At 33.4% G+C, this 25399-nt stretch overlaps 1 protein-coding gene across 1 annotated transcript; it reads left to right on the plus strand.

Moving 5' to 3' along the window:
- Positions 1-9021: 9021 nt before the first annotated feature.
- LOC147069142 (serine protease inhibitor 77Ba-like) lies at positions 9022-24447 on the plus strand. The gene is made up of 8 exons (XM_085951147.1): positions 9022-9152; positions 12664-12821; positions 14921-15175; positions 15744-15894; positions 18741-18961; positions 21090-21284; positions 22144-22282; positions 24019-24447. Exons 1-8 carry the CDS (start codon positions 9131-9133, stop codon positions 24150-24152), a joined length of 1275 nt encoding a protein of 424 aa, XP_085807273.1. The 5' UTR covers positions 9022-9130; the 3' UTR covers positions 24153-24447.
- Positions 24448-25399: the final 952 nt, after the last annotated feature.

Genomic DNA, 25399 nt, shown 5'->3' on the forward strand with positions numbered 1-25399 from the left:
AGCACACTGACGTGAATCCAATAAGTACATGTCCAACTCCCGTCGGGTGACGAATATTTTTCTAAAAAAGATTTTTTCTAGTGTGTATATGCATGAGATGTTTTCGAAGTATGTATGTTTAAATAATATTATGTATAGGTAATAACAAAAATCTTGTCTAGTTTGACAATACGCTAGATTGCTATGTTCCTGGTGAATATTTTGTTTAAATAATTCCCATAGATTCCGAGAGATTCGTGATATTGCAATTAATATTGTTAGAATACAATCTAAAACACAAACATCTAATAAGTCTTTGCAATTAATTCCGGGCTACAATTAATATTGGTTGTAAACTAAATCTGGATTGATGTAAATCAAATCCGGATTATCAGCTGCTAACTTCGACAACACGCTACAAACTGATAGATTTGAATTATCGTTTATGCGGTGCGGTTATAACAAAATGGGCGTAATTATGCAGAAAGCAGCCAGATCACAATTTTGGCAAAAAATAGTGATCGTCTATATGATAGTGTGACATTTTATTAGCTCGTATTTTTATTTATCCGGTGGTTCTTTGTCCGGTACAAATCTTTCAATCGATTTTTAACTAACTTCCCGGCTAGCTATATATTTAAAACTTTTAGAATATATCAGAACACGATGCCAATGCATTTTTTATTGCTTTCAGCCATCTTCAAGTAGAATTGAATTCATTTCCAGTTAATTCTGTTTTGTACGAAAAGTTATTTTTGAAGAAATCCGTAATCCAATCTACCATTATTGGTTGCTAGGGGTCTGGGCTCCTAACAGCTAAATTATTAATATATACGTGCGTTACTATGGAAATCAATATGAAATGTCAAAATGACATTTCAGTATTATTTCTATCAAGTACAATTTTTTTTGATCGTTTAAGCTAGTCAAGTCAAGTTTATATGATTCAACAGAAAATTTAAAAACGTTGTATATAAAAAGTTTTTTTTATCTTGTAATTATTTTAATTACGTTCTGCATAAAACTACCAGGTTCCCAAACAAAACCAACCAGTCTTAATTAACTATTTCTTATATTCAAACGAATAATTCACAAGATTTAAGAATATATCATTCTGATTATTGAACATTATATAATTTAGAAAAACACTAACTGAGAGAGTATATCACAGCCAATAGAAAAAACTTTTTTTGAAAAAAGTAAGCCAACCGGTCGGGAAAGCCGGGAAGCCGGGAAGCGGGAAGGCCGGTGGAGAAATTCCTAGACGTCGGTTAGTAATCGTTGTAATAGTAAAATAACTACCTACTTTGATTTAATAAACAAAAATCGATTGCCCAAGTAACATGATTTCGAAGAGCGCTGAGTGGTAGGTATTTAATAGCCAATAGCTTAAATATTGGTCGTCATTAGTATGTCTTCCGTAGCATAATGGCTGAATGCGACGAGTTTTGGGGCGTTTACCCGTTGGAGATGCCGGGTTCGATTCCCGACCGGTTGGCTTACTTTTTTCAAAAAAAGTTTTTTCTATTGGCTGTGATATACTCTCTCAGTTAGTGTTTTTCTAAATTATATAATGTTCAACAACCAGTCTTAGTTCAATAAAAACAAATACGTTCGACTAACAAAGTTTAATGTGCATTATTTATTGCGGATCTTAACAGCCTACTTCCGCCCTTCGCTACTGATCTGTTGTAGAGTTAATAAATAAAAATCAGTATGTTTCAAATCCATTTCAATGACGATAATTTTTAAATCACTTATATCACTAAAATATAATATAAACACTATATAACCAATGTAAAAAATCAGAGCGTTGGAGCGGAGCTCGGAGCAGGAGCACGGTGCACTGGAGCATGGGATTTTACCCGGAGCAGGATCGGAGCCGGAGCACCGAAAATTTGTAGTGCTCCACTGCTCAGAATGTTTTTTTTATTATTAAGTTTTAGTCCCAAAATCCAATGAAAATAGTATATTTTGACATTTTGCAACACTGAAATTATTTAAAATATGGCAACACTGCTGAGTGATAAATAATCTCACTTTTTTGACAGAAGAGGCAAATAATGAGAGACGATTTGCTGCCGTAATTTTTTATAGAATTAATAATGAAAATGACGATTCCTTTATAACTATTTATTTTTTTATTTTTATAACATTTGTATACGTATAATACTTATTAAAACTTTTTAACCGGAGCAGAGGAGACCCCGGAGTGGAGCTGGAGCGGAGCAACTCAAAAAAGGGTCCGCTCTAACGCTCTGGAAAAAATCTTTTTGAAAAAAGTAAGGAATCGAATCTGCATCTCTGGGGTATCGCGCCCACGCACATTGACCACAATGCTAATTACGACAAATTTATTTAAATTTTAATAAAAATCCAGTTTCGCACAATTGCAAAATTTCAGACGCAGCTGGCGAATTGTGTCCAATTTTTTTTTCAACTCCCGCTCGGCAACTTTGGCGAATATTAAAACACAAATTGTCTTAAAGGGGGCAGCGACGAAAAGGCATCTTCCGCCCGGCGAGCGTACGAGCAAAGTGGGAAACTTGATACCGAAACAATGCCCAGGGAGGCGTGGGCTGTCCAAACTTGCTGAAATATAGCCCAGTAATAATATCAGTTATAATGCTTGTTTTGTTAAGCCGCCGGCGACGTACTTGGCACGCCACTGGGGACACAGTTTGAGGCCCCTCTCTGCGGAAAAACTTCTCTGCGAATTGTTTTATGACTTTCCGGCCCGCTTAGAAAATATGGCCGCCGAGTATTTGTCATTACGGATGCAACGTTTGTTCATCGTCATTTTTCACCATTCATCAATTATTGGGTATTGCAAGCTATTCCACAAGACTTGCTGGGAATGGGACAATTAGGCGCCACACTGTTGAATGAAATAAATGTACATCCAGTACGATTTTATACAGAAAGTAGGCGAGATATTTTAATCAGCTTTTCTCTACTATTGAGTAGTTTTAATTCATTTTCCTATTAACATAATGTTTTTTACAACTTTTTTATTATGTCGTATTCTTGTTTTTCCGGTGGTTGTTTATCCAGTACAAATCTTGCAATCGATTTTTAACTAACTTCCCGACTAGCTAGACACTTGAAACTTTTAGAATATATCACAACACGTTGCCAATGCATTCTTCTTTTAATACTTTTAGCCATCTTTAAGTAGAATTGAATTAATTTTCATTTCATTCTGTTTTGTATGAAAAGTTATTTCGGAAGAAATCCGTAAAAAGTAAAACACTATTATCGGTTGCTAGGGGTCTGGGGTCCTAGCAACTAAATTATTAATATATACGTGCGTTACTATGGAAATCAATATGAAATTTCAAAATGACATTTCAGTATTCTATGATCGTTTAAGCCAAGTTCAAGTCAAGTTTATATGATTCAACAGAAAATTTAAAAACGTTGCATATGAAAAGTTCTTTTTATCTTGTAATTATTTTATTACGGATTGAGAATTATTATGCCTGGAAATCGGCGCTGATGACAGTGATGAAAACTGCCTAACTGGTGATAAATTATAAAGGGAATGGGACAACTGGACGCTAGGACAATTGGACGCCGCACTGTCGAATGAAATAAATAGACGTTCGTTACGATTTTATACAGAAAGTAGTAATTCATTTTGCTCTTAACATAATGTTTTTTATTGCGGATTGAGAATCATTATGCCTGAGGCTTTATATAAAAATAATTACATGATAAATATAACTTTTTATATACTACGTTTTTTAATTTTCTGTTGAATCATATAAATTTGACAATTCTATGTATTAATAAATACTTTTTTTGTACTTGATAGAAATACTGAATAAATATAGAATACTGAAATGTCATTTTGACATTTCATATTGATTTCCATAGTAACGCACGTATATATTAATAATTTAGTCGCTAGGACTGGACACACAAGAAAAAATGTGAACTGGATTAACAAGAATACGAGCTAATAAAAACGTGGTAATAAAAGATCTTCTTTTCATTGAGACTTAAACATATTATGCACAATTATTTAGGTGTGCATATTTAAATTCTCACCAAGTACTTAGTAAATAATAATATAATATTTTAACTATAAATATTAATATTAAATATATATTTTAAAAGAACCTGTAATTCACGAACGTCTATTTATTTTACAATGTTATTCAATTGCGTGGCGCTCGGTTGTCCCGGCGCCGAATCGTCCTAGACCAGACAGCCAATGTGTCAAATGTCCAACTTTAATACTAGCTTCAATTCTACCAGAATCAACATTGGAACTTATCTACCATACTCCAAACATCAAACGTTTTGTATTTGGCGTAGGACACTTGGGCGTTACGAATTAAACAACGACACTTATTTGTCAACATCAAAAAGATAATAATATGTTCAATTTCTCATCTGTCGTGAAAATGACAAGTGTTAATATTTTTATCATTGTCATTGTCATTGTCAAACTATTCTCATACTATGCAAAGAGCCTACTCATTGCCGACTCAAGTAGAAAGCCGATACATTCACAACGAATGGTCCTACTTTTTCCACCCTTCCTGTTGTTGTCTATAGATCAGTGGTCCCCAACCTTTTTATCGCCGTGGACCGGTCAACGTTTGATAATTTTACCGCGGCCCACTGAGGGGATTGATTGTTTATATATTAGATTGTTTTGATTTAATAATTTTAATTTAATAGTATTTAAACATGCCTTCAAAATAAAATACAGTTACACCAAAAAAATGAATATAAAGTGATTTAACATTTGAACTCACTTGAACGCCAAATCAATGAGAACCCTGAGCTTGTTTCTTTGCAACGAGACGGTTCCATCTGGATGTAATAGGAGACAATGACACCCGAAGTGTGTTGCTTATGTCCAGTTTATTCCGTTGTTTTGTTTTGGTTGCTGTCATTGCAGAAAACCCTACTTCTCACAGATAGGATGTCGGAAATGGCAATAGGGATTTAAGTGCTGTGGTGGCGATCTCTTTCCTTGGGTTCTTTGGCGGCCCGGTACCATTTGATCCACGGACCGGGGGTTGGAGACCACTGCTATAGATGACCTGTCATTGTTCTATAAAGTGCTCATACTGACGCGTCTGTCGTGTTCACACAGGGAATGGTTTGATTTGGATAGATGAGTTACGTGATAAATAATACACTAATATTAACACACATTCTACAAATGTAATGCATAGATCAATACTACATATTTTTTGGAAATCGATATTACCACCGATTTTTGTGTGAAGGACTAGTCTGACTTTGACAGCTGATGAATAACAGGAATGTATAGTATTTATAAATAACACTGATAGTTAATATATTTGATTTGAGAATTTTTTATAATTCAATTTGAAACGAGAAAGGGCGAATCGATATGTCAAGCAATCTGGGATCTGATTTTGACAGCTGAAAAGTGGACCACTCGTTGCTTGTGCAAAATGTTATGCTCAGGCTTTATTAATCTAAAAATGGCGGTGGCCTACTGCATGATTATGAGATAAAACTACGCCTCTGTTTAAAGTGTGCTAATTCAGATCTTCTCGTTATCTCACTCCTTCGTTAGTTCGAATTTCAAAACAACTATAATAGTAAACTCGTTATAGTTATGTAAATAGGAATGGTCGACGGTTGCAACTGAACGTTTTATATATTACGACTCAATTCTTATGGTCCTATTCATATGGTGTGATCGACCGAAATCCATCACGCGATCGATTACATGTAAATTGTACGTAAAACATTTCACCGTGGCACAGTTTGCTATGAGTTTTCTTATCGGATGAGAGACCGTATACTATAAAGTCCCCAATTGTATTAGATTTAATATGAACATGAAGGCTATACCTCAGTTTAGGCATGGTCTAAAAATATCGTGAATCGGCGAAGCGCGGATTACGAGTCGCGGGTACAAATGACCCATGCCGAATGAAATATAATTTGTCATATAAATCCAACATGCGTCCATTTAATGTTCTGTTTATTATGCTATTAGTAACAATAATAATATATTCATTGACATGTTTTCTTTTTCAAGTAAATGGGTAACATTTTTAGTCATCTTTACACGATTTAAGAATTAATACCCCCGTCGCCATCACGAAACAAAGTGACTGTATTCACACCTCGACGTTCGCTCTCCGACTGCCAGTGAGTCCAAAATTTCGTCGCGCCTATAGTTGAAAATTATTTACCGTTTCACTGAAGTATCGTCTTAATTCAATTTTCATACTTGATTTTCGCAACATTCGTGAATTCAAGAATAAACTTAACCTAATCTAACCTAACAAATAATCCAGTACATCGGCTATTTTCAAAATTTGTTTACTGCTGACTTCCTGTAAAGTGAAAACCGACAATAACCAAGTTTTATTTAGACGTGAATTTTATGTCAGTATTATACAACAATTCACGGTGAAGTGTGATACGGTAAACTGCATACGTACAAGTTTCCGGATACACCCGCGATCAGCGTGTTGAACATAGGAAAGTATTACAAACCCTCCTGAAAGTCTCTGATGAAGGACCTTAAATAATTGCACCCTATCAAATACTAAAACATAATATACATACTTGTATTCTTATTTCTCACTAAACACTAGCTGAACAAGTTGCGAGTGCGAGTGAGGTTATCGTGGGAGAACGTACTAACGATTAGTAAATGGGATGGGTTTCTATTTACTCATACTCACATTTTTACTGATGCTTATTAGTATTCGGTATGTTTACACGTGTTGCATGTTGGTAGTACCTACTCTCCAACAAGAAGATTTAGGCAATAGCTGAAAGGCGCTGTTATCGACTAAATGGGAGGAGCTTCTTAGTTCACATTTTTAATACGTAGCCAAGAAGATGTTGTTCGAGTATAGTAAGAGTAACGAGTACTAATGATTTGTACTAAGCAAAGACGATAATAATTAACCATTAGTGATGTATGTGTTAGTTATTAAACTATTGCAATATGCTTACAATACGTAATATCGGAGACATCTCTTGTCAACTTGCGAAATTAAAATAAATAACCCATTATTAGCAACGTCACCAACCAATTGTTATTTTCAGGCGGTCTGTTATTTTCCGCGCGAATTTTCCGACCATCCCTCGAAAAGCTTTCAGGAAATGGCGCTAGATCTCAAATAATATCAATCATTCTAAAAACGTATTTATTTATTTATTATGAATAATACCTAATTACCACGTTTTTCTTAGCTCGTATTCTTGTTTGTCCGGTGGTTGTTTATCCACTACAAATCTTGCAATCGATTTTTAACTATCTTGCCGACTAGCTAGACATTTTAAACTTTAAGAATATATCAGAACACGATGCCAATGCATTCTTTTAATACTTTTAGCCATCTTTAAGTAGAATTGAATTCATTTTCAGTTAATTCTGTTTTGTATGAAAAGTTATTTCGAAAGAAATCCGTAATCCAATCCACTATTATTTGTAGCTAAGGGGGTGGTCCTATCAACTAAATTATTAATATATACGTGCGTTACTATGGAAATCAAAATGACATTTCAGTATTCTATATTTGTTTATTGTTGCGAAATAGCAAAAAAATGATTTGTTGACAATTATTGCCTTATTTGTCCTAAATTATTAATACATAGAATTGTCAAGTTTGTATGATTCAACAGAAAATTAAAAAACGTTTTAAGTAAAAAGTTCTTTTTATCTTGTAATTATTTTTGGATGATCATCTACTAATGAGTAACTTATACAATAATGGAGAAATATAATAATAATTTAAATAAGTGAGCAATATTGTCAATATTATTACGAAATAAATTCCGAAGTGTAAAAATTGCAATAAACTAATAAAATATTAGATTAATTAATTATCAGTGGGGCACATTCGCATATTATACACATCTAAGTACATTTCATAATATAAATATTATTTAATGATTATTCGAATAAGAAAGTACCAATAGTTCAACTACTAGGGTCAGTAGTTTCCAAATTTTATGTTACTACGCCTCCCTTTAAAAAAAATCTAATCTTGGCGCCTCCCCCCCCCCTGTATTTGATTAAATAATATAGACACCTTTTTAAATAGTAAACAATGTACCTACTAATACAAAAATGAAAAAAATATATAAAAATAAACAAGGTTTTACTACTTATAATTATATTCATTTTTAAATTAATTTGTTTTTCATGCGACGAATGTGCTTGTTTATTAGCAAAATCAATTTCAATAGTAGTCAATCTAAATTCATCATCGTTCATTGACAAATGGATTCTATCATGTGCCCCACATCCTGAAGTGGGCCTCCAGGCCAGGATCTTTCAACCACATATTTAAAATATTTAACAATTTTGAAACAAAGCAGCGCCTTTTTTTACTATTAATAAAATAATGTGATAGGTGCATTAGCAAACTGACCAAGAATTCAGTAAATAGATTTTTGTTTACTTCATTACATCTGGCATAGAAATCATTTAAAAGTGGAGACATGGCGAAATTACAATTTTTTTTTGTAATTTTGATATTCAAATCTCCATTTTTTCATGAATGCCTTTTTAATTTCAAATAAAATAGACAAGTATGCAACAAAATTATCGTTCCTAAACAAATTTGTCTCAAATTTCAATATTATGATTTGACCCTTTTATTTAATTTTTTTCCGAGATAGCCAGCGCGCTTCACAATAATATAGAAGTGAGGTACATATTATAAAGTCTCCATATTTTCTGACAGGTTTGCAAACAACCTTTTATATGACTTTTTTTGTGTAGTTTATAACTAGCGTCCGATTTATAAACCATGCATTTGCAAACTGCAAACCTGTGGCTCATTGAGCGCCCCTATTTTCAACACTCCGTGCCTCCCAGTTTGGAAATCGCTGTACTAGGTATTTGTAAACATCAGCATCTCTACCATATCTAATGTTTGCCTATTTTTAAAGGTTAACATATTATTATAAATGTACATACTTATTTTGATATGTTATATACATGATAAGTTATTTTAATAATAATAAATAACGAATGAATGTCAATGTCAATTTTATTTTATTTATATACGGATAATCAGTTCATTTAGCAAGTGATAGATACTTGACGTACATACAAAAATAGATCGCGCGGGTATTTTCCTGCTAGTGGTAGTTGGTACCTATATGTGGTTAGAAAAATATTTAAATGGCTCCAATAATGAAGACAGGTTAGTGTAATATAATATACACCTAATTAAAACTGATTTTAGCGAACGATTAACGAGTAATATGAATCAATCAATATTAAAAATCGTTTAATTAAAAAATAATATGCAGGATCACTCAATTAGCATCGCACTATGTATAGAATGAAATGAATGTAATCATAATCTATATAATAAGATTAAATTCGAAATGTTTGTTTGATTTCCTTTTCCGACTTGGCTTCAACTGACATATTATAAAGTATTATAACATAATTACAAGATAAAAAGATTTTTTTATATACATACAACGTTTTTAAATTTTCTGTTGAATTATAATGCTCAATATGCTCAAACTTGTACTTGATATTATGAAGTAAATAAAAAACAAACAAATATAGAATACTGAAATGTCATTTTGACATTTCATTTTGATTTCCATAGTAACGCACGTATATATTAATAATTTAGTTGCTACGACCACCCCTTAGCAACCAATGATAGTCTTTTATTTTTTAGGGATTTTTCTGAAATAACTTTCCATTCAAAACAGAATAAACTGAAAATGAATTCAATTCTGCTTAAAGATGGCTAAAAGAATTGTTATTATTAAAATAATGCATTGGCATCGTGTTCTGATATATTCTAAAAGTTTCAAATGTCTAGCTAGTCGGGAAGATAGTTAAAAATCGATTGCAAGATTTGTACTGGACAAACAACCACCGGACAAACAAGAATACGAACTAATAAAAACGTTGTAAAATACAAAAAATACACAAAAAGTCACTACACTGAGACTATTATACATTATTATAAAAAAACACAAAGTTTGTTTGTTCAAATTACAGATAAAGTTTGCATATCGATGACCTAATATTAATGTCTTTATACAAATTGTGCAGGAAGCCAAAATTACTAAATAATTAATATCCCGTATTTGACTGTTAACAGTTCACACATGTTGTAACTAGAGTTGGGTATTTTCCGAGAAAATCTCAATCTCGAGATTCGGGATTTCCCAAAATTATGTAATTTTGAATTCTCTAGATTCGGGATTTCCAGAAAATAATTCTCGAGAATTACCCAGATATCGGGAAATTTAAAAAAAACCTGTAAAAATCCTAAAACCAGTGTAAAAACAGACAAATTCCAAAAAAATATGTTTTCATTTTTGTAAGAAGACAAATAGAAGTAGGAAAACAAAAATAATTCAAAACATTACTTATTAAAATAGATATTCAAAAAACACAGACTGTATCAATGCGTCTGACAATCGCGCATGCTTTTGAGACGCAAAATTCCCTGATGTTGAAAAATTGCGCTCACTTTGAGTCGACGTTGGCTTAATTGTGTTAAATACTCCGATCAGTCTTTGAACGTTTTGTATTTTCTGTCAACTTTTTTCATATATAAAAATCGTTTTTTCAATTAATATTTGATAATAAAGAAATCTTAAAAATTTCAATTCTCGAGATTCGGGATCGAAAATCTGGAAAATTTCTCGAGAATTCCCGTCGGGAAATTCCCGAAACCCAACTCTAGTTGTAACTACATAGCATACCAATAAGCCGTAATGTACAAAGTGGTAAAGCAAAGCACATAACGCCTAATATAATAATGATAACATCTAAACTTACTGTTTTACCTTTTAAATAATTCGAAAGTGACATTTTGAAGCTGAATTCAGCACGCGTCATGCAACATGCTTGACAACTTAGAAGCAAGGTACGTTATATTACAGGTCTATTCCTGTAATATTCAGATACGGGAAATTACTAAAACGTCTATATCATTTTTGTTAAAATAACTTCAGATAATATGGGAATTTCGCAGTCGATGGGCAGTATTTTTGTTGTTTTTAATACATCAAAAAGTCATTTTCGTCATATAAGTCAGGTACGGGGTGTCAACATTAGACCAAGGATATTTTGGATTAGATTTTATTTCATTTTGTCTGACTAATTATTGGCTATCGGAATTATTTCGATTTCGACATGTTGTATGCATGCCCAGATACAGGAAATTTTATAATTGAAGAATGTACCCGATCGTTATTGTTTTGTTAACTAAGATAAATGTATATCGATGTATACAATGATTTACAGTGCTCGAAATGGAAAATTTTACGAACCGGAGCGCTAAATAATTTCCCAAAAATATTAACATAATTTTCTATTTTTTTGTATATTTTATAAAAATAAGTATGTTAGATTTTTTGTTATGGGACATACCTAGCTCAAATGGTCAAATTATTTTTTCCACTAGACGGAGCGATAAAAATTTTGAAGATTTTATGTACCGGGACGGCGCTACGGTGCGCATGAAGCGACCTTGTACAAAACTGGTTACTTTTAGCTAGCTTAAAATAATATTTCAAAAAGATCATAGTATTTTTTGTAAATATATTTATTTAATACTATTACTCGTGTCATCTGTCAGAGATGGGATCTTCTTGTGACAGTTTCATCATTGCCATCAGATATTGTTATAAATACGTCATTATATTTAAAGGGTGCCTTGAAACACTTCAAGCCAGTCATAAAATTCAAAATTTTGCAAAATGAATTACCGGTAAATTCATTTATAAGTACTAGTATTTTTTTTAATTTTAATGTAATAATTATAATAAACCGCGATAATAATCGAGTTGAGTCATAACTTGCCTATAAAGATATATTATTAGCAAATTAATCTTGAGTTAACACAGGACTCTAAATAGACCGCAGCGCCGTTCTGATTCATTACATCACCAAAAGTTTCGCTCCGTCTCGAGGTAAAATTAATTTAACCATCTGAGCTAGATATGTCATGCAACAAAAAATCTAAAACACTTATTTTTATAAAATATGCATAAAATTAGATTTCTTCTTCTTATTGTGCCATCCCCTAGAGGAGGTTGGCTACCATCAAGGCGATCTTATCTTTGTCGTCTGCTACCCGGAACAGTTCAGTGGAGCTGCACTCGTACCAATTACGGAGATTCTTAAGCCACGAAATGCGGCGCCGTCCTCTGTTACGCTTACCGTTGATCTTTCCTTGAATGACAAGTTGGGGAATGCTGTACTTTTGTCCTCTCATAATGTGGCCGAGGTACTGTAGTTTCCTGGTTTTGATACTACGTAGAACTTCTCAGTCCTTCCCCATTCAATTGAGAACTTCAACATTTGTCACCCGGTCAGTCCAAGGAATTTCAAGGATGTGTCTATACAGCCACATCTCGAAAGCTTCAAGTCTCCGTGACATCTCTTGGTTTAGCGTTCATACTTTAAAATTAATTTTAAAATTAGATTACTATGTAAATATTTTCTGAAAATTATTTGGCGCTCTGGTTCGTAGAATTTTCCATTTCGAGCGCTGACTGCTATTCGATTGCTGCTCATTTCATTAATGGGTATTCTAATTATTAGAAACCTTACCGATTACTGATAAAGCCTCCTCTTGATAGTTTTGCATGCCCTTGTCCAGCCCGCAGTTTGGTTGATTTAACGACGACATCTCTTCATTCAGCCCTTACATTGTATCAACTTTTTTTTAGGTTTCATAATACTTCTCAGTATTCTTATGATATCATTGAGGAACACGTCTATTGAAGCACGAAACTCATCGCCAAGTAGTACAGGAACTAAACCACCGCGAGATGGTTTAACTTTCCATACTGACCCACCACATGAATTTGCGAAAAATTTGTTTATAGTAAGTATTGTACTTTTCCCAAATGGGGTTCCTTCAAATTAAATTTTCACATATTATATCACAAAATAATCTCAATTCAATTAAAATTTGGTAGAAAAATAATAAACTCGAATTTAACCCATGGCTTACGGGCCGCACAAAATTGTGTTTTTGCTAATTACTTTTCAAATGTAAATTAACACGTTAATTACAAAATTAATTAAAAGGGCCCGTAAGCATTGTGTTAATACTGACAAATGTGTGTGTATTAGCTTTTCGAAATCAATCCAATTATATTCAAATGTCAAATAGATTACTGAAGCGTCAATCAGAAATTAAAGATTTTTGCATATTGTTTGACTCTCGCTTATCATTTTGCTCATTTCTACGGCATTGCGTGCGATCAAGCTTCTAGGATTCATCATGAGACAAGCCAAGTCATTCAAGAATCCAACTATTTTACGTACACTCTATGTGTCGTTAGTACGGAGTATTCTTGAGTATGGGTCCATTATCTGGAGTCCTTTTGAGGTTTCCTATCAGCTTTTTTTAGAGTGTGCAGAAGAAATTTCTTCGACATCTTTATTTTAGTGTGTATAACTATTTTCCTTTTGGCAATTTCTCAAACGAGTATTTTCCGACTAACTTTCTTCAAGGCATATTCACATTTCACTCTCTTGAAGCTCGTAGGTCATTTCTGCCCATTATGTCCTGCTCTCACGTGGTATAGTTTCAAATTTTTATGCACCCGTCAATTAAATGCGTGGTCGCAGCCATGACCTATTTTGGGTGAAAGCTGTTTCCTCATGTCAGGCTCACCCGGCACCAATAGCGAGGGCTGTGCGGCTGGTCAATGCATTCCCTAGAGATGTAGATATTTTTAGCGATGCATTATGTATTTTGTTTTTAAAATTCTATTTTATTGTTTAATTTTTTTTAACTTAGTGTTGTTTTTTCATTTTATTTCTTTTCTATAAAATTAGTTTTTGCTTTGTTTTTTCTCTACTAAGTTGATTTACCTGTACTTTTTATTGTGAATATCATATTATGAACGTCTTGAATTAATAATTTGTTATGTGCTCAATGTGTATTTTTTTAAATTAATAAATAAAATATAATTAAATGCTCCGTAAGGGATGCTTTTAAAATATACGTTTTTTCCAATTCCTTTGTCAAGTTAACCACGCTTAAAACCGTGCTTAATGAATCGTTTTAGAGTTATTAAAATTAGATGGTCTAGGGTGATTTTGCGCCACTGACTGGCGATATAGCCGAGTGGCTCCCGCTAATTAACCGCCGGGACAACTAGACGCTGGGAAAACTGGGCATCGGTACAAGTGGACGGAATTAAATGCGCAAAGGAATAGACGTACTTAGACGCAAAAGTAAACAAGTCAACACAAACATAGACACCTCTAAACCAACCTGCCCCGCACCACACTTGGTCTTAATCGAGCGTATCACGACTCACGAGGCCCTTCATTTAGTAAGAATCTGTCTCACGAGTAGATTCCCAAAGCTCTCAAGTGAGCTTTGACTGAGTTTACTAAAAGACGTCATTTTATAAAAAGTGCCATGGGAGAAAAAGGCACGGAGATGTAACAGAAATAAATGAATTAAATGATATATACGATGCAAAAAAACAAACCTAAAATAATACGGACAAAAAAAATGATGTGCAGAGATCTTCACGTCCGTAATAAGACGCCGCAAACTTTTTAAATGCTATATAATTGGCCTTTGTGGCAACCAGGTCGGACTGCCCGATGTGCCAACAGTTAGTTGGATCGACTTAAGTATCTCTTCCCTCTTGGGGCACATTCTTGGACATTCCCAGAGGATGTGGTTTGCATCCTGTAGTTCTCCGCCATATTAACATGTTGACCAGGTAACAAGTCTAAGCTCGTAGAGCTTGGCAGCGAATCAACGATGCCATGTCAAAAACTGATTGACAGTTAAATATGCTTATATCAACTTAAGTAGTTGTATCTAATACATTTTGTGCTAGACACATTTTATTATGGATTGAGAATTATTATGCAATAAACAATAGAAATTTTACTATAAAAATCAGCCCTGTTAGTCTCTAAGCCAGCTATTGATTAAAATGTTTTTTTCAGCACGCGCAAGCACTACAAGGCGGTAACGAAAACCTTTGCATAAGTCCATTAGTAATATGGAAATCGCTTTCGTTGATCTTGGAAGGAGTTGAAGGTGCCACTCGCGATCAGTTAAAAAGCGTACTTTGCTACGACAAATTAAACAACACCAGTGACAAAGTAATCATCAGGAAATGGTACAAGACCATCAAGAAAGCAACGTCATCTATTAATCTTAATCCTGCCAATACAATTATTGTAAACAGATTGAAAAATGTATGTAAATATCATTTATTTATTGACAGGTTCAATCTTTGAAATAAGCTGCACCATAAAATATATGTATTTTTTTTGGCTGCTACGATTTTTTTCAAAAAACCCAAGAAATTCTAGCATTTATCGTAATATATATATATTGTGATTTTCCTCCTTCTTTCCTCAACGTTTTGGGCTCTTTGCAGATGCATTTCTCAAGAAATAATGACGTGTGATGTGTTTTGTAGGTGTATCTGGTAACTCTGGTCATCACAACTGACACAGCACACTATCTATTTTACTCTGAGCAACGTTTTCTCTCAAGCTATCGGATCTCTTTTGGCATACTTATAGCAGCGTTTCAAACAATCTTAACTATAATATGATACTGTATAATCGTCACGATTGCACTATCATACTGTGGCGTAAAGGTAGTGCGTTCGGCTGATAACCGAACAATCGGTGGTTTTTTCGTGTGAAAAAATAAATTATGTGTTACATGTCGCACGCCAAAAATACACTCTGATCTGATTTCCCGAACGCGCCAAAAGAAGTATAACTTCAAAAATATTCTTTTATTAATTTATAGGAAATACTACCAGAATACCAATGGCTCATCCGTAAAACATATAGGACACAGTTAGTCCCGCTCAACTTTGAATATCCGGGCACGAGAAATATAATAAACCTTCTCATTTTCATGATCACAAGAACGGAAATATCGGACATCATACCTCCAGGTAAGGTGAAACAAATTATTGTATTAACTTTTGTAGTAAAATAAATAAAATTGTATTAAAATATTTCTTTTATTCAACGAATAATTCTCAAAATTTTAAAATGTGACATTCTATATTTGAAATTTGAAAACATCTAATGCATATACCTACCGGCTAAAAAATAGTTTGGTGGTGATGTTGGTTAATCAAAATAATTTCTTTTGCAGAACTAAGCCACATCCAAGAATGTTGATAGGTGGCACTGCCACCTGGTATTCTTACATGATTTAAACATCGATAAACAAAATACAAAATAAATAACAAAACAAAAAAAAACTATTTTCGTTCACAATAATAATTTATTACAAATCAAACGTAAAACATAGCCTATGCCCTATTTAATGGTTTAACTATTACTGAAACGTGATATTGGCTTTTGTGATGAAACATAATAAATATTATTGTCTTCAATTATTATAAACCGCTAATAAATAAATTGACATGGGATATACCTACGACAAATATTATCATAAACTGTAAAAATATGTATTGTTGTGTATGAAGTGTCAAAATATTGTAAATTTACAGCATACCATTGTTTGAATTATTTACCAAATTCACAAAATTTATTTATTTATTGGTATATAATTTTACTCATAAATACAAGTTGCAATATTCAGTCTTTACCCAACCGGCCAAGCCAAGCCACATCTCTCAATATCACAGCTGAAAATTACAAACCTCCAACATTTAGAACACCCGAACGTCGCTGCGCAAAATAAATTATGTTGCTCGGTGGGCAAAACTTCCGTCTCATGCCAAATTAATGCGTTATATTTGCGCGCGATTGTCTGATCTTTTTTTCTAAACGCGCCTAAAGAAGTATAACTTCAAAAATAGTTTTTATTTCTGCGATAATTCTTCGTGAAATATTTCTCATATTTTCACTTGTCCGTAGATGAAAAAGGTTGGGGAACACTTTTTAAATCGATACCCAGATCGTGTAAGCGCATCCGCTAATCGTCAATGTTGTATGTAGTAATATCATAACGAAATAGGTCAAAATGTCAGTTTTTATTTTCCTGATCTAGTCTTGCACCAATGATAGGAAGTTAATAAACAAAAATAATTTAAAACAGAATTCTCCATATTTATCATAATAATATTATTTTATATTTTGTTATTATTATTTCATAATAATAAAATATAAAATAATATTTCCCCGTTTCAGAGGGGACACCGGTATCGCGCTCGTATATAATATAGGAGACCTTTGTATTCGAATAAAGGGGCCTTTGTATTATGTTTATGAACGCCCCAGAGCTAATGAGTCTGAGCTGAGAACTGAGCTTCCTTGTATCTAATTTATATATCGACTGTGGAAAGTAAAAAGGGCGTAATTCACATAAATCAAATTTACAGGAGACACGAATACGTTTTTGTTATGGTTTTAGGTTAAGTCGGCTCGCACATTGGAACTCGTCTCGCCTAAAAACGCATCGAATACGTCGATGTGACGTCATCGTAAACCAAGAAACAAACGTTATTAAATGGACCTTCGCACATTGGCCGTTGCAACTGCGACGCGAGAACAATTTCGAACAGCCTGCATGTCGTATCTAAAAAAAGACGACTCCGCGCAAGCGCACAGCTGGCGGCCATCGGTCATTTCTGTCTTTGTCTCTGTCTACAATGTCATTGCTCGCTCACGCCGCCGCGTTTGACGTTTGTTCATACAATCAACATAATAAAAATGGCAGACGAGAGACTTCTCTTTTTTCGTGTTTGACGTTTGCCGCTGGGCAGATGTGCGAGGATGTACGATGCAACCACAGAAAAGAAAAATTTCTGAGTTCCCTGGATGCAACATTCGTCGAAAGTCTTAGAACTTTTGATTTATGGCCGTTAGGCACACAAGGCGAATTGTGATGTGCGAGCCGGCTAAAGTTAAAACACAAAATAGACCTACCTAACCTTGAAATGCATGACAATCAATAATTTGATTTTTACCACGTTTTTCTTAGCTCGTATTCTTGTTTGTCCGATGGTTGTTTATCCAGTACAAATATTGAAATAAATTTTTAACTAACTTCCCGACTAGCTAGACATTTAAACATTTAGAATTTACCATAACACGATGCCAATGCATTCTTTTAATACTTTTAGTCATCTTTAAGTATAATTGAATTCATAGCAACTAAATTATTGATATATACGTGCGTTACTATGGAAATCAAAATGATATTTCAGTATTCTATATTTGTTTGTTGCAAAATAGCAAAAAAATGATTTTTTGACAACAGCCTTATTTGTCCTAAATTATTAATACATAGAATTGTCAAGTTTATACGATTCAACAGAAAATTTAAAAACTTAGTGTTTAAAAAGTTCTTTGTATCTTGTAATTATTATATCCCTAATCTGATGTTAAGTATTTAGTTAATTAAAAAAAAAAACAACAAAAATTATGGGGTTAAGTCGTTTTTCCCACGTTACTCTTACCTTTTTTTAGATTGCTAGCTAAATTTACATAATAATTCACGTTTGCAGCTTACATCCTTTGGACACTACATGTATTTAGTCGTGTACAACTTTATTATGCAATAAAACCTATTTTGAAAAAACTGAGGGTTACGCCCTTTTTCCTTTCCGCAGTCGATATATATTTACACTTTTCTACTGTTTAATAACTTTTATATAATACTATTTACATAATATGTCTTTGTTTCTAAACTTCATGTTGTGAACGTCTTGAATTAATAATTTGTAATGTTCACTTGGTATATGTTAAAAAAAAAAATTAATTAAAATTTGAAAATTATATTTTATTCTTCTCAATTAATCTGACTTTATCCACGTGATTTCAGGTGATCTTTCAGACAAAAACCTCATTAGTGTGAGCGGTGCATTCTTCGAAGGAGGGTGGAAAATACCTTTTAACAAAAACGATACAAGCGAGGAGGCTTTCTTCAACGATAATGGAGAGGTCATCGGAAAGGTCACCATGATGTACAAAAAAACATCTTGTTTTCGTCACGCTAATATAAAAAATCTTCAAGCTGAAGTCGTCGAGTTACCATATGGAGATGTATGAACTTGATACTCTATCTTTCTTTTGAAGGCATTTTCCAGGTCCTGGCCCTCTATGTTGTAACTTGTGACATGAAGTCAAAAATTAACACGACGTCACATATGGTGCCGTCTGGGCGCTCTAACCATAGCGCGCAGACGTTATCATATAGGTAGATGGCAGGGAAGGGGTCTCGTATTTGACTATATAAGGCAACGCTTGGCCTTCAGTAACCAAATCCAGACAAAAACTCTGCAGTAACTTTCAAAAAAATTCGACTGACACAAGCATTTAAGTCAAAAGCATCAAGATGCACAGCACTAATATCCCTTTGACTCCTACAGTCAAATACCTTGGCCTAACTTTAGACGAACGTCTAACATTTAATAAACATTTTTATGTATAGGTCAAGTCACGAACGCCAAACTAGGCCCTATGATAGGTAGAAAAAGTAAGCTCGCCATTAGAAGAAAACTTCTTCTCAATACTGCGATCACCCGCCTAAGTATGACATAATATGCTGCCTCCATCTGGGGCTTGTTAATCCTACAAAATATTTTAAAACAATACAGAATATACAAAACAAATCTCTTATAATAATCACAGATTCCCCATGCATAGAGTTTGGTATTTCCCGAGAAAATCTCAATCTCGAGATTCGGAATTTCCCGAAATGATGAAATTTTGAATTCTCGAGATTCGGGATTTCCAGAAAAGAATTTTCAAGAATTCTCGAGATATCGGGAAATTTTAAAAAAAAACCTGTAAAAATCCTAAAATTTTATGTAAGAAGACAAACAAAATTGATGTAGGAAAACAAAAATAATTCAAAACAATACTTATTAAAATGGAATTTCAAAAAACACGGACAATCACGTTTTGGAGACACAAAATTCTCTGATGTTGCAAAAATTGCGCTCATTTTGAGTTGACGTTGTGTTAAATACCCCGATCAGTCTTTGAACGTTTTGTGTTTTCTGTCCACTTTTTTCATATAGTTTCATATAGATAGAATTAATATTTGATAATAAAGAAATCCCGAATCCCGAGAAGAGATTATCGAGATCCGGGATTTCCCGAAATGTTAAAAATTTCAATTCTCAAGATTCGGGATACAAAATCTCGAAAATGTTTCGAGAATTCCCGTCGGGAAATTTCTGAAACCCAACTCTACCCATGCAATACCCTTCATAGAGACTTAAACGTAGAAACCATTTACGACCACGTCTTGAAACTTTCTAAAAAATTCTACAGCTCCATGACAGTAGACTTCCCAAACCAGTCGATCAAATATCTAAACATTTACAATCCAGCCATCCCCACCAAATTTTCGAGACCACGAGCAATACTGCTCATAGGTACATAATTATAGATACAATGTTCTCCAAAAGTAATATAGATACAGTCACGACTACTCCACTATCCAGTTGTGTCTGAAAACTTGTGCGTATGCAGTTCATCGTATCACATTTCACCATGAAATGTTGTATAGGATATATATGGCCGTATATTAAAGACCATCCAACCTCTTCGACTCGTATTGTACTGACATGAAATTCATGTATAAATAAAACACGGTTCTTGTCGGTATACACTTTACAAGAAGTCAGCAGCAAACAAATTTTGAAAATACCCAATATACTGGATTATCTGTTATGTTAGGTTAAGTTTTCATTCTTGAAGTATTCATGAATTTTGCCAAAATCAGCTATGAAAATTGAATTGATGTTCATATTGAATTTTGTAAAATTGGTGACCGTATGGTATACGGTCATCTCTTTTCGTAAAGAAAGCTCACGGTGAACTGTGTAACGGTGAAATATTTTACGTACAATTTACATGATACCCTATCTAGCTGGGGGATAAGTATAGTTTGGCAATACTCAATGCACAGCCCCCGCACGAAAACCCAGTGATCTTCAGATATAATAATATGTCAAATTCTGTAGTCTGACATTATGTTTCTAAGGTTTATCAAAATTATGTTTATGCATACAATTAATAAATAATTATATTTTTCTTCTTCGTACACCACAGTCCAAATGGAATATAGGTTTTAATCTTTCCATATGTCATTTCCTTTTATTCCATCAAGGATCTTCTTTGGAAAGCTCGAACTAATACTTTTTCTTATAATTAATTTCAGGAGGAAAAACTATCTATGCTCCTGTTCGTTCCAGTGAGAAATGTGCCACTGAGAACTGTCATGTCAAACCTTCAAAATGTCTCCATAAATGAAATTATGACTGTGCTGGATGAGTCAATCTCCACTGATTTAGAAATAACCATACCGAAGTTCACTATTACATCATATTTTGACATGAAAGAAACATTAAAAAGTGTAAGTACCTACTTAAAGCCGTTGACAATATTTTTAATGGACTGTATATTTGGATATTGAGTTTGTATAGGTCTAGTGGATAGGGTGGACTTCTAGATGCCGGCCACTAACCTTTAGTAAGGTTTGGTGAACAAATTTTATTAGTTGTATCAGTAAATGGTTATGTTACTTATTCACTCGCGCATGTGACACCATTTAGGTATATGTTTATTGTTTATTTGTTTTATTTGGATGTATGTAATTGATGTCAATCTGATTGCTATTGATTTGGCACTCAATTAAAATGTACCCAGAAGACATAAAGGTTTGGAAGGTGGAGTGAGAATATTGGTATAATTGGCACAACTAGTAATTATTTATTAACTATCACAAACGGTGTTCGCATGTAGTACCGGCTCTTATAGTCGATGTTTGTTGTTACGAAAGGGTTAACTGTCAAACCGACCTGTGACACTGTGCTTATTTATTTTATACAATATACCACTATTGAGCGATACAGAAATTTAATAGTTATATCGCGAAGCTATTTTAAATATAGATCGATTGTTTTATGATTCAATTTATTATTAGATTCGATGCAAGGTACGAGAATATCTGTAGCATTGACATGTTTGGAGACCCCCTGAACATTTTTTCCTGAGGGTTAAATACTCATAGGGTATTAAAAATATCACAAAAATAATTATTTTGCCAGGTTTTTTTTTATTTTACGATTGATTTTTACACAGATAAATACGCGTATTTTTTCGGGAAATTATCAATTTCCGACGAAGCGACTGCCTTATCTACTTCATAGAAGCACGCCACTGATGTTATAAAAAATATATTATTAGTATGTATAGTGTTTATTTCATTTTAGATGGGACTACTGGCTCCATTCGACCAGGAAAATGCGGATTTCTCCAAAATGTTCGGAAACTCTGGGGGTTACATTTCCCAAGTCATACACAAAGCCCAAATAACAGTAAATGAAGGTGGTACCGTAGCATCAGGACAAGGTATTTTACTCGATGCCTTAAATATTTAATATGCTAACTATTTACCTCGTAGTAAAGTAGGTAAATAATCTCACATAATATTTACATACTGTTATAGGGGTTGAAATATATCAGCCACAAAATAAAGTCAATACCGATAAGAAGTACACGACCAGGCCATGAGAAGGTCATGAAAAATGACGAAATGGCGTTTTTCAAAAAAATACTACCTTATGCTTAGGTCAATAATTATTATAAAGCAAACATTATTCGTAAAATGTTTATCACGTTTGAATAGGCAAAGATATAGCTTATAATCAATATGTTTAGAATTATCTTAAATGTGTAAATCTTGCCCATTTTTTGAATAATAAAATGCCTAATTCTTGTCAAATTTGGGATCACAGAGATTATCAATATAATTTTTTATCGTAAATATTTCACTATAATAATGTCGAGATAAATTTTACATTTATACAAGCTTTTAAAAATTAATAAATATAAAAAATCGTAACACCACTGCACATGGATGTACTGAAATATGACTATATTCTAAAACATTAGAGCGAGAGGTTTAAAAGAATACTATTTTATATAATAAAAATACTTTATGCAGTCATCAACTGTTTAAAATAAATATAAAGGATAATAAGGCTTCAAAATTATATAAATAAATTATCTACGACGTTTAAGGAATGTCCAGGATTACGGTCTGAAAATAGCATAAAACCTCCATTTTGACCTACGCTGGGCGTTTTTTACAATTGAGTACTTGTAGAGCAGGGTTTTCCAAACTATGTTCCGCCGCACCTGAATAGGTGTTCCGCGACCATTTGGAAAGGTTTTATGCCCTGCAACACATTAAAAGATCTTCTACTGAGTAGAAGTAAAATAAGTAAAACTAAAAAAATTAAAGAATTGACTTCATATTGAAAAGCGAGTGATGATCAATCTCCACTGATGTTTATGACGTCAAGTATCTAAATAGGTCATGGCTGCTACAAGGGGGGGGACTGACAGGCCTCTAGCCTGGGGCCTGGGCTTAAAAAAAGGGGGGGGGGGTGGGTGGCGTGAGAGATTGACCAGCCAAGTGAGATAAAACATCACAAACATGCACTAATAGTAAAAAAAATGTCAAATGTCAAATTTAATAATATGTGATTTTGCCATACTCACAATTTTTGATTATTGTTGATATAATTGTGCATATCAACATAAAAGTGAGTGTATTAAAAATGCAAAAAATCGCTAAAAATACCCTTATTTTACCTCGAACACCATTTCGAATATGCAACTGTAGATCATCACAGTGCCTTTAACCTTAGCGATAAGTAGAGGGCCTGCCAAAGATCCTAGCCTGGGGGCCCGCTTCAGGATGTGAGGGCCATGATCTAGGTACAGACGGAGGACCATTTTTTCTCACACCGTGCGCATGAAAAAGATGGGGTATATTGTTTTTAACCGACCTGCTGACAAGTCTTGTCAGTTTAACGACAGTTGCCAAAATTGGCAGAACGGTTAGCTGCGCTAATAAATAACCTACAAAATAAACTAAGTGTTCCGTTAAAATTTCCGTATTTTCGAAGTGTTCCATTGCAGAAAAAGTCTTGGAAACCCTGTTGTAGAGTATCAAAAGTTGAACCAATTTATTGTATTCTGAAAGTGGAGTCAACAACTTTTTAAATCAGATAAAAGTAATATGTATTCTTTCGAATTAAATAATCATATACAATAAAATTATTATGTTTTTTTTTCAGTTTATCTGGAGGCTATGAACGAGTCCATTCCATCCAGAATGCATGCCAGTAAACCATTCTTTTATTTGATAATTGAGAAAACTACCAATTATATTATTTTTGCTGGCTCGTACGTCAAACCGGAAGGAGTCTGATAATAATTTTATTTAATACTGCCAGAATTACCTGCATTCGAACGAGATGCCTTCGTATATCCATATACATGCATTAATCTAACTTAACAAAACAATGATAATTATTATATTTTCCAATAAGAAAAAAACTTTTTATCTAAACCAGGGTTGTTAACTAATTTTTAAGATCTACTTTGGAGAAGAAAAATTCTCCACAATCTACTTTTTTATAAGTATAAGTATATAATAAGATATATTTTTAAACCAAAATAGCGTCATACTAATAAAACTAAATAAAGCGTTGTACATTTACATAACTGTAGTTATTTTACGTTTGTGGGTCTCTCATATCCCCTTTGCACCTTGCTGAACTTGCCAGTAGAAGGCTGCAGTGACGTTCCTAGACAAATTGCCACCCCTAGGCAGCGCCAAAATGCCGCCCTATTTTTTTATCATCCTTTCATGACTCCAATATCTAAGAAATGTATTGTATGGATACATTACTAACAAAATAAATACCACTTAATCTAATTTAAATGACATCTCTGCTTCAATAGAGAATATTGCGAGCCCACGGTTTCGGAAACATTTAAAATACACCCGATTACTTCCAAAGCTCGTGAGTGATAGGATAGGTATAGTGTAAAAATATTTGGATACATTTTAAATTACCTACCTATAATTCAAATAAATATTGAAAATTTGCACGTGTTATTGCTGATCATTAAGGACGTGACGTCAAAGGACAACGGAAGTAAAATGGACATCGCGAACCCGGCAAAAAATTACAGTCCTGTTAAGCCTTTTATGTTAAGTAATTAATAAATTTTGGTTCCAACCAGTGAGCTGATTTTTTTAATGGAAAGATATTTTTGTCATTGCTAAGTTTAGGTAGGTAGCTTTTTTCTATATCGACTGTGTTTATGAAAAAGGTCGTAACCCTCGATTTTTCTAAAAGTGCTTTTATTAGATATTAACAATGTATACAACTAAACACACGTTCTGTAAAAATTAAGTAAGCTGCAAATGCCGATTTAATATCTATATTCAGGTTTTAATAAATTGAGCTTTAATTAAGTTTTAATTTAAGGAAAGAAGTATTTACCCTCCATTTGAATGATTTTTATGTTATGACTTCTGTAATTATTAGTAGATCGAAAAGATATTACACCAAATCATCAATCATAATCCACTTAATGTCTGTGTCTATTTTTTTTATTAATATTGTACCAAAATCGTTCAAAAAACGTTTTTTGCCTCTCCTATTA

The sequence above is a fragment of the Rhyacophila brunnea genome, unplaced genomic scaffold (genome assembly GCF_057557595.1).
Source record: "Rhyacophila brunnea isolate RB1 unplaced genomic scaffold, BYU_Rbru_1.0 scaffold_24, whole genome shotgun sequence".
NCBI classification, from domain to species: domain Eukaryota; kingdom Metazoa; phylum Arthropoda; class Insecta; order Trichoptera; family Rhyacophilidae; genus Rhyacophila; species Rhyacophila brunnea.